General features: G+C 43.6%; 1 protein-coding gene across 1 annotated transcript in view; it reads right to left on the bottom strand.

The window, feature by feature from the left end:
* Positions 1-11,598, bottom strand: part of PTGFRN (prostaglandin F2 receptor inhibitor) — a 37,049-nt gene that overhangs the window by 7,339 nt on the left and 18,112 nt on the right. The window contains exon 6 of the mRNA XM_009323952.1: positions 1,742-1,849. Within this exon, the coding sequence (XP_009322227.1) occupies positions 1,742-1,849 (108 nt within the window). The remainder of the gene's footprint in view (positions 1-1,741; positions 1,850-11,598) is intronic.

The raw sequence follows: 11,598 nt of genomic DNA, 5'->3' as shown, positions 1-11,598 counted from the left end.
CTGCCTGCTCATGACAGTTGGAAACAGCATCATTTCCAACTCCAGGCATCATCTATCAATGCAACAGACATCCATGAACCCTTATGAAGTTGCCCAGTTAAAACTTAATTGTGCTGATGTGCAAGCTCCTCGAAGAGGACACCTTTTCACTTCAATCCCTTTGATTATCCTTATCTCATCAGTGCTTCTCCCAGTCTCAAGCTACCAAACACACAAAAAACCATAACAAACCCAACTGCAGTGGAGCACTGACAGGAGAGCCCCACTGTTACTAAGTGGCCTCTTTTCAAGTTTTAAGTGAGTCAGGGATGCTGAGGCCTCTTTCACAAGGCAACCCCAAGTTTATTTTAGCTGTCGAACACCAGCAGAAGCAGCAGCTGCTCCCTGCCAGCAATTATTGCTTTGCAAAGGACACCAGCTGCTTTTGCCTCGCAATCACAACAATACCTGTAAGAGCTCGGGCACACCTCAACTTAGAAGAGGCTTCCTTTTTTAACCACAGGACAGACTGAGGTGTACATACAGGCATACGTCGCTGCTTACTGTGTCCAATATCCCAGACTATGAATCTTTTGACAGCAATAAAGTTTACTCAGCTTTTCCTCCCTACTAAGCATTTCAATAATACAATCCACAGACTTCTATCATTTTTTCATAGGCAGCACACAACTGTAATCTAGCAAATTGCTTCCCCGCTACACTCGGATTTAATGTAGAACAGACATCTTGGAATTTCAAAGTGATGGGCCTTTACTAAGCTTGGTACTTCATCTCATCAGCATTATGAGCATTATTAATCATCATTACATTATAACTAATATTTTCTGCACAGCACCTCTTTTGTAGTGGCTTACACGTAGATTTCTCAGTTTCGCATGAATCATGTCATCTTTATATTTAGGTATATATATTTATATACTTATATTTACAGACATATTTATAGATTTATTTTAAATACATTTTTATATTCATATATAGAGAGAATTACTTTAAAAAAACTAAACTCACTCCGAACCCAAATTTTGGGTATAATAACCAGAGTTATTGTCACAGAATTTTGATGAAAAGCAGCTCAGGCAATGCTTGGCAAGCAGCTAGGTTCTGAGCAATTCTCTGAACTTTTCAGCTCTTCATAAAAATTTGCCTTTAAAGTGTCTGTTACCTTTTCACAGCAATTAGGTACTGTGTTTCTTTCTTCTTCCACACAAAAAATGAGGCTCACCTCTGAATGCATCAGCAATAAACATTCATTTTTGGCGTTGAGGCTGCAGTAGTCAATTCCTGTGATTTTCAGATTTACATTAAGCCTTAAATTCACTCTGAAGTGTGAAGCTGACTGGCCAGGTGACAGATTTGTTTACAGATGACCATTTTCTCTTAACAGGTTTTGCCAATGGACCTCCTTTCCAATTAAAGGAAACAGGAATAGTTTTCATGGCCCATCTAGTGGTTTTAGGCTGAGACTGCCAGCAGCGGGGTCAGTTGGTACAGACGGCACAGTGGGGTTTAGCAGTAAGAACACTTTTTTCCCCTCCCCTCAGAATGTGAAACAAAAAACCTTGTTTTAAATTGGGCTGTGTAAAGCAAACACGCTCTCCTGTATTTATCTAGTGCTATAGGATTTTCAATGCTGGTTCTCAATTCTCCAGCCTCATTCAAAGGACGTAGGGTTGTAACAGCTGGTATTATTCTGCCTGCTGAAGGCAAATGAGTTACAAGTAAAATAATTTTGCCAAAATACCTGGTTCAAGTGCCATTCCTTCCATTGTGACGATACACAGCAAATCTGCCAGTTCACCCTGGTAAATCGTCGGGTTGTCAGAATGCACTGAGACATTAAACACAGGACCTAGAAAAGAGTAACCACAATTATTCATGACAGGCTTTTCTTCAGTGTCCAAAACCTTTCTTGCATGTTTTTGAAGTATTCTCTGCTAGATTGTGGAGACAAAGCTCTATCTAAGCAATCATCTAAGTTTTCACAAACTAGTTATCCATTTTTAGCCATTAATTCCTACACTAAGACAAAGTACCCAAACTGTCAGACCTGTCAGCCAACACAGAGGCTGCTGCCCAAGTCTGCCGTCTACTGTCCTGCACAAAAGGAGCCGGTCTTCCACTGGTGACTCCTTTAAGAGCATGAGAGTTCAGGTCTTCAGGCTAATCCAGCATGGATCTTTTTGGCTGAGGCTGTCAATAGGAATTCAAGTTAGAGCAAACCAGTATTTTAACAATACACATGGTTCTGCTACGGAACTGAAACACAGACAATACAAGTGCATCTGATAACACTTTTCTGTGAGTTTTCCTTCAGGCTCTGCCACAGATAGCTTCTTCTGTAGATGATGTCTCAAAGCCCAAGGGTACAGTAACTCCTTCAGTTGCAAAGTGGTGATGATATTGGTGAAAACCATTAGGCTGTTAGTAAAATGCTCAGACACCATGATAACGTGGTGTTTGACTTCTGAGGTACATAAGTTAAAAAACAAAACTTCCCCAAATTTTGAGAACAACTGCATCTCTGATGCAAAATTAACAAAACCACAACTCCCCAGATATGCCAACATCGCTGGTACTCTATTTCACAGGGCAGAAACTGAAGAATGCGTCAAAATATTCTCTACTAAACAAGGTGAGGGAGATGAGTAGGAGGAAAGCTGATGCTAATGGTGGCCTCCAGGATGGCTTTGGGGGAAGGGGCCAGGGAACCCAAGAAGGAACTTGGGACTCAGATTAAGAAGTAATCCTTTTTACCGCTGCTGGACTCCATTAGCTGCTATCATTACCTGGCTTAGCTACCTCTGGGACAGCAGCAGCAACAACAAGCATAGAAAGGTAGTTTGGGAGGAAAGAAAAGCTGTTGGAAGATTTGCCCTCCTCCACTCTTACATGCTACTATTTTAGTACAGGAACTGTAAATTTCAAATCCACCGAAGATCAGTGGCAAACAACGCTTTTGATGGAGAACATTTAAGGAAATCATCCAAGACAATCCACTTGCCCCTTGCCCTCCCAACATGTTTCTGTGGAAAGCTATGCTAATAACTCACCACACCGCACACACTTATCACATCACTTCCAAACTGAGGTTCTGGAAAGAAACTTGGATGTGCCATGAAGCTAGAGCTGTCATTTTTGGTGAAACTATTCTAGACTACAAGGGCCTGGCTTGTTTTGGTCAGCAGAGATTACACAGCACACTAAGACATGAATTCCAATTACAACGCAATAATTACTTCTGTGGCTTCCAAAATTCCCCCCACAATTTCCACTGGGCACAATGCGCTGCTCTTTGTTACACCATAAATTTCTTACAGCCCTCTTCTCTGCCCCAGAAGCAGTTGTACTTTGTACACAAGGGCAGTATGTAGACATACAATCACAGAGGTTTGTATCCATTTTGACACTAGAAGTCCTCTCTATTAAAAATTAAGATTGCAAGTTACCCCACCAAGCAAGGGTAAGAGGGTGGTAGAGATGCAATAGAGGTTACATGTGGACTACCAGCTGAGACTCCTACATGCTTATGCTAGAACATATTTAAGGAAATAAGAGACCCAGAATGCTCTGAAGTTCGGCTGTTCACATAGTGACTTCACAAGCAGCCTGCAGCCCTAACTTAAGCTCAGCACGATGGGATCCTTTTGTGGGGAAACGGAGAGAGATTAATCTGATTGCTTCCTCAGCCTCTATCCAAACTCCTTCTGTGTGAATTCAGTCCGTTTCCTGACATTCCCCCACCCCCCACCCCCAACCCCCAACCATATTCCCCTTGCAGCCTATTTGAATATTTTTCTTCAGATAAAACAAGACATTTTCCACCATTTTCTTTGGAGTTGTGCAGACAGAAGCTCAAGATCCTAGGGGACTAAAGGCAGCATGGACCAGGGCACTCCAGCCAACTGCAACCAGAAAAGTCTCAAGCTGTGTGTGAACTGTCAGAGCAACAGAAGCAAAGAGACTGTCAAAATCTGCCAGGAACATCCCTGCATTCCCAGCACATACCCTCTGTTGCACTGATCAAAGACAAAACAGCACCATAATAATCCTGGTACTGTCTATAGCTCAGGATCTATCCTAAGTCCCAGCAGTGAGTGAGGTGACATCACGTCAGGAATATGGGACACGCTCTACTCCAGCAAACAGGCTCTGTCCTGGCTAGATGCTGGCAGGGATTGAGCAAGGGAGATGAACTGCATGATCCCAACTTTGTCAGGCTAAGGATGGGCTGCCTTACCCCTGCCCTGGCAGGGTAAACAAGGAAAGACAGAGGGTGCATACAGACAGGACTTTTCAGGCCTTATTTCTAGGTTGAAAGTCCAAGCATCTACTGCATTCAACAGACACTGGCTTCAAACCCTGGCATGCCAACAAACCACTAATGCAGAGTGGAGTCTGAGCACTCCTGGCCATTGAATGTCAGGGTAAAAGCTAAGCTTGTTTGGTAACTCAGCCAGGAAAGGCCAGATATCACGGCAATGCAGCACTCCCTACATACTCTTCAGTTCTGGGTCACCAAGCGCATCTCTACCCTGCCTCCCACATGAAGAGTCAAAGCTTCCTGGGCAGTAAGGCAGCTACTAGGCAGCAGCTGCTCTGTCATTTCATGATCGTACTTCCCCTTGGTAAGCCACAAACAGTTACTTCCCTTTGGTTATTTCCCTACTAGGGTATATCTACTGCAGATTATCTTCTGTACCTTCAGGGAGAAATCATTGTCCTGTGTTAGAACAACTGGATTTCAACAAGGAGTTGAGAGATGAGTCAGGGGTTGTGCTCTTCCCTCTCCAGCTGAAGAGGGAAAACAATTACTTTTTATTTTTTTAAACCTAAGCAAGCTTCATTACAGTGAAAGTTTCTTAGTTCAGTCTTGAAAACTGTGTAGTTGCAACTTCCTAGGAGGAGCATCTTTCTTCTTTGGAAGTATCTCAGGCCTTCTGCCCACACGCCCCGGGCCCTCCGGCATGAAAGGACAGAATAAAGCATCTTCGTAGATTTCACACACACACACCCCCCACCCCCAAACCTGAAAAGGCAGGAGGCTGTTTTGAACAGAGACTCATTAGCCCTGAGCTGGACCACAAAGACCATTTAATCCCCTACCCTCCACCATAAGGTACACTTGAGTCAGAGTTGTAGTCACTACACAGCCTGAGAAAGATTCACAGAAGCTAACACAGCTCTACTCCCTCATTAAGTCATCTGCATGCCACCCTTCTCTATAAAAGGGTTCTGGTCTTGGTTTTGTTCGGTTTTATTCTAAAACACCCAACTGACCAATGCTTTTAACCTGATTATAACTTGCCTGATTGATGTCCCCAGCTTAAACGATTTACTCTGGCTTTAGCTGAACCTGTCTGGCAACCAGATGAGAGATGCAGGAACGAGCTGCATGCCAATCTCAAACAAAAGCAGCAGCAAACCAGTGTTTGTTAGTGGGTTACAAGCAAAACCATCACCTTATCTAACTGGACATATGCTTTACTGCAGGCTCAAGAAAAGCACCTGGACAAAAACCAGCACCAGAGCAAACACGGGATGCTTCCAGACACATTTTCAAGTCTTCTGAGGACCTCCCAAGAGGTCACAAACGTGCCACAAAAAACCTTCTGCGAAGTGTAGATCCTGTTGGGTTTTTTTTCCCCATTACCACCACACCGCAGTATTCAAGAAGCCCTGGATCTAGACTCCACCAAGCAGGGCTTGGCACAAAAACCCCAAGTGCTTTTCTTAAGTTTTTACCCTCCAAGACAAAAAAAAAAAACAACCACACCAAAAAAATCCTCAACCCCAAGCTTACAGAGGCAGGCATGTGGTAACAGGCAACTCCCAGCAGACACTGAGGACACGGACTATCGGGTCTCAGCATCGCCACACTCAAGCACTTGCAGTGTCACAGGAAGGGTTGGGGAGGCGACATGAACTCTCCTTCGACAAGATCTGAGTTCATGCTACATTAACACTGAGAAAAATAGAACTCTACAGGTAACAGATGATGCGGCTTTGCTCACCTTGCCACCTGTATTTAACAGTTTGAAATACTGTTATTGGCACCTATTGGTCACTCGGAAGAATAAACAAACCAGAATTTAGTTTCAATTGCAGAGTTGACAGATCAAGCATGACCTGTAAAGCTCATCAAGAACAAAGCAAAGTTAAGCGTAGGAAAGCTGCTCAGGAGCTTGAAAGCTGAGAAATAATTGGATTTTATTAACTTCAGGTTTGAAGATAAATGTCACACCCTCAGCTAATTTGGAAACTGAAGAGCACAGATTTACAAAACCAACCAGCATTCCCAATTCTAAGAGCTAAGCATCAACCTTCCCCTAAATTGCCATCTTCTGCTGAGACCTTTGATTTAAACTAAGTCAAAATCTCTTTTTCTCACTATAGTAAGACCATGTGTAAGCTTAGATACAACCCCTAAAAGAAGTTTTCTTCTTTATTAAAGTAATAACAATTACAGTTACAGCATCTGCAGTACAGATAGGAATAAAAAGAGTTTTCAGAGCATTTCTCAACTTCTGAATGCTTGAAAAACACTATATAATTTTAAACAGAAAGTGAAGAAACTGAGGTTAGAAGTTTACTAGTACAAATCTAGAAGTGCTTAAAGAGAAACCAGGTTCCAGGATCAGGACCTGTTTGGTGTAATTTCTTCTGAATTTCCCCTTTTATGGCAGATCTCATTGCTCAAACGGTTGATTTCATGCAACCCAGGAAAGAAACTCCAGGATCCAAATCCTATAGTGGTATACTTTTCAGCTAGAAAGTGTATTACAAATTCTTCCACATATGTAAATGAAAGGAAGAAGTGTTTATAAGCTGCACCAAATTTGGTTTATTACTTTGTGCTCAGATTCACACTGAACAGGCTGCAGGGTGGAAAGGAGGAGTTCAAGTTTATTGAGTTTATCTATTCAGCTTAGGGATTTACATATTGGAGAAAAATAAAAAAATCCTGAGCCCTATTTACCTGTTGTCATCCCATTTCCCTGCTGTCCTTCCCGACTCAGTAATCCAAACACCCATACTGGTTTCGGCTGGGATAGAGTTAATTTTCTTCCTAGTAGCTGGTACAGTGCTCGGTTTTGGATTTAGCATGAGGATAATGTGATAACACACCGACATTTTAGTTGTTGCTAAGTAGTGCTTACACTAGTCAAGGACTTTCCAGCTTCTCATGCCCTGCCAGCGAGAAGCTAGGAGGGGGCACAGCCAGGACAGCTGACCCAAACTGGCCACAGGGATATTCCATACCATGTGACGTCATGCTCAGTATGTGAACTGGGGGGAGTTGGCCAGGGGGAGCAATCACTGCTCAGGGACTGGCTGGGCATTGGTCAGCGGGTGGTGAGTGGTTGCATCACTTCCCCCCCGCGCGGCTTTTGCTTTACCTATTAAACTGTCTTTATCTGAATCGACAAGTTTTCTCACTTTTACTCTTCTGATTCTCTCCCCCATCCCACCAGGGGGAATTGAGTGACTGGCTGTGTGGTGCTTAGTTGCTGGCTGGGGTTAAACCGCGACACCACCTTAAATCTGCAAGAAAAAGAAGGGGGAAAGGAGCAAGAATAACCAAAAGCCAGTTAACATCCAGAGTTACAACAGAAGAGATCCCAATTACCTAGGTCCTAGGTGACATTTTGGCCTTTTCTGTATCATTTTAGCTACTACTTCTCTGCAAAAATAAGGTATAGTCTCCCCACAGACATGAGTTACCTTTACTTTCCAGACAAGTAAAGTAGAGCAGAGAAAGGTCAAGGAACCTGACTGACAACAGAGATCCAGAGCAGGCTGTTCCGCCCCAGAAGCCTGCGCCCAGTCCATTACCCAGCAGGGAGGCCGCAATCACTGCATGGAGCTTCCCTACTTGCAATCAGCCAGCACCACAGACCGCAACGGAGGAAAAACACTGATGCAGCCCACAAGTTTTCTGTCTTCCAAAATATTACTCATATCTGCCCTAGCACCAAATCATTCACTTGAACTGAGAATGCCATGACCCGCCTTTCTCCAGATAATGAGCTCCTTCACCCACACTGTTCCAGTCCCCTGCCCTCTCCCTGCTTCTTCATGGAGCTGTTCCCTAACAAGTTTTACCCCAAGCCTCATAATAGCTGTTACTGGAAGAAGCCCACAGTAGTTTAGTCTGTGGTTTCTACTTCCAGCTACAAATTAATGCACACAGGCACAAAGGCACACAATGACAAAGCACGTTCCTGCCCATTAACAGTGGCTGGAAAATACCAGCCTTTCTTGCCAAAGAGTTTCTGCTGTATTGCTCTTCATTCATTTTGATGATTAAGGTTTCCTTCCTTAAAGAATCTTTCTATTCTCCTTTCTTGAAACTGAGTATCTCTCGGGGTCATTGCAGGGCATCATTTCATTTTAATTGCAAGTTCAACATCTATACTCAGCTCATATTTCAGCAGCTCTCAGTTTATCTCAGCTTCTTCCAAAGTGAATGATAATACATTGCTGTGCAATGAGCTCACATGCAGATGTAATCCAGAGTTGAAAATTTCATTGAGACGCTTCCCTTAAAGTTCTCTTTTATTTTTGGCTCTCCAGAGCTTTCAGCCCTCTGCTGAATGGCACAGGGGGAAGCCAGCTCAGAGCACAGCCAAGCTCCAAATGGTTCTCTCTCATAACATACTTCTCAATATGAGATTAAAAGCTTCCTTCTCCCTGCTTCCCTCAAGGGAGGGGAAAATAAATCACTTCTGTAGAAATCCCTGTGAGTGTATAGTGGTAAAAGACACTAAACACTAACCTGGCTTGCCAGGTTCAGGGTAAAAGGGATAGAATTAAAGGACAAATGCCACAGAAGAATTTATAATGCCAGGATAAACCAGGTGGATTTCACAGAGACCAGGTGCCTCAGCATTAAAAAACCAGCTGCAGGCCAGCTGGAGCCATTTGAACCAGATACCAGTACACAGGCCTGCATCAGATAAGCACTCTGATCTCAAGCAAGTTCCCAGCTATTTGACTTCCACCTTTGCTGGCCAGCTCAGCTAAGGCTGCAGGCAAAGGGAAGCACGAAAAAAAGACAGTCTCTCTCATCCGCTGCTCAGCCCTTGCAGTGCAAAGGCATTGCCACTGGAGCAACACCTCCAGGTTACTAGAAGACAAGTGAGAGATTTCAGGTTGGGTGGGTAGGATCACAAATCTTACAAGAAACTCTTGATACACTGGCTTCAGAAGAACAGCAAGGAACAGAAGACAGGTGTGTTCCAGGCTGAAAGAAAGGCTACGTACACATACATCATCCAATAGCTCAGGAGGAGAGAGGATGCATTTGAGTTTCAGCAGAACTGATGCAATGAAATTAAGAGAAAATTTCAAGACAAGCACTGGCAGTTGCTCTTGTCCCTCGCATTGCTGGGCAACCTTTGAAAAAGAGATGGCCGAACTTCTGTTATAGACTGGGAAAACCAAAAAAGCACTGAAGAATATTAAAGTCTTTATATGGGACAGCTTCCCGCTGTCCCCCAAATAAGCTTAGTTTGCTTACAGCTACTGGACATACAGCGGGCATTCATTTTATGAAATTAGTCTAGTGATCCACATTATTCATAAGGCCAGACCAGAGGATCCACAAGATCCTCTCTGGTCTTAAAATATATCCAGCAGAGAACAATCTGCCATTGATTGAATATTTGAAAACTAATGACCTACTAGGCTCCTTCTCACCACCACCCCCCCACAACTGCCAGTTTATAATTCAGTGGACAAAATCCACATTTCATTTTTTGAACAGGAAGTTTCAAACAAATGCCTTTACATTAACATTTCAGATCGTTAACCAAATGGAATAAATACGTCCCTCTGCAACAGCAAGTGGAGAAAGAAGAGAGGAGGTCTCTGCTTGCAGCCAGCAAGTTCTGCCTTGAATGGAAAGAATCTGAGCAAGACATTTTCCACAGATGTTCATGGAAAAACATTTCAGAGCACTGCCACATTTCAAGCCTATTGTGGCAGGAAACACTGAAGTTTCATGTGCGCAGTCCCCAGCTCATATATAAAAAGCTTACAGGCCTCCTGCCGTTCAGATAGATCGCGTTGCACAATGCATACGCACACTAAAAACCCCTCCTTGAAAAACATCACTCAACTCAGATCTCTATCTGGGAGGAAGTCAAATTGGAAGAAAGGATTTCCAGTCCTAGCAAGCCTCCCCACCCCCTATCAAAAAGGAATCAATGAAAACAACCAAGAAAAATTCCTCCTGTTACTAAAAGCTTCATGTAAAACCCTTTAAAGGGCTTCCCCTTCTGCTGAAAATGCTGCTTCCATATTGATCACCTCCCCACTTCATCCCTCATGGTGCAAGCTGAAAAATGCTGTAAAGTCCAAGCTTTCAAAGTAGGGAGGAGACTGGAATACCTTCTATTTTTCAAAATTGTACTGCCTTATTATATGCCTCCCCCCCCCCAACAGCCACAGTTAAAATGCCTTTCTGTAACACTTTGAGAACCCCAAAAGTCAAGAAAACTGTTAACAAGTCAATTGCACTATTAGGGGCAAACACACTCATAAACTACTCATCACTCATTTAACTCAGGATTTAGCAGAGCAGTGCTCCCCAGCTTTTACAGTTACCTGGAGAGCAGCATGCCGCTCTGCTTTTTCTGACCTTTTCCTGTTAGTATCTTCCCTCCAATTTTGGGAAGCCTCTCATTCTCCCTAGAAACCACTAGCTACCTCAGCAGTTCTGCCTTTCACCACTCCCATTACAGAAAATCTGGCACCAGCTTCTTTTTCTGAAGAACAAGTTTGACAGCTGCCTGTACCACAGGATGCAAGACAAGGGCGTGATATCCGAGCTGTGCTTTTATAGCTGCTCCACAACTTTGCCATGTACCTCTGGCTCCCTGACTCAGTCAGTCTGCATCAGACAGTACACCTCAGCAAACAAAACCAAAGTAACACACCCATAAAACATCTTCTGTCTTGTATACCTGATTCCAAATAATAATTCCACAGTTAGTCCATTCTAACTGTGCTCATCACATGTCCTCATCATGCCCAGATATGAATGTCCAGCAAGGCTATCCGAGTAACAACTGAAGGACACAAAGTTCATCCACCAGTTGAAGAAAGGAAGGTATTTCAAGCCAGATTTTGCTACATGCCAAGATTATTTTGGGACACAGGTCTCCAGTAAATTGTGCCTAGGATCTCATTTCTCTCTTCATTCTTTTGTAAAGAATGAAAGGCTGACAGGGCTTCAGGACCATCCCTCCCCCTGCTCCAGCCCTGCTACTGGAATTCACACATTCCCAGGGCAGTGTTACAGGCTGCCTCCCTTTCTTCGCTCTATATGCCAGAAATCCTATCCGGGTGAAGGGGCTGGGAGTAGAGGGTAACAGCAAAAAGTCAAGACTGCAACATGCGTACTTTCCTCCCTTGCATAGCTCACAGGTTTCCCTCTGAACCATGTATATTAATAGCATGCTGCCAAACTTTTCGCATTGGAGTTCAAAGTGACATATCGCGAGCAATGTTGGGAGAGTCACCAACCACCACTTGTGCAGGAAAGCCTCCGCTTAAGAGCTTGGAGGGGAGGGGTTTGGGACAGATTTCATTCCT

The sequence above is a fragment of the Pygoscelis adeliae genome, unplaced genomic scaffold, assembly GCF_000699105.1.
Source record: "Pygoscelis adeliae isolate BGI_AS28 unplaced genomic scaffold, ASM69910v1 Scaffold124, whole genome shotgun sequence".
Taxonomy (NCBI): Eukaryota; Metazoa; Chordata; class Aves; order Sphenisciformes; family Spheniscidae; genus Pygoscelis; species Pygoscelis adeliae.
This window is presented reverse-complemented; position numbering and strand designations above follow the sequence as displayed.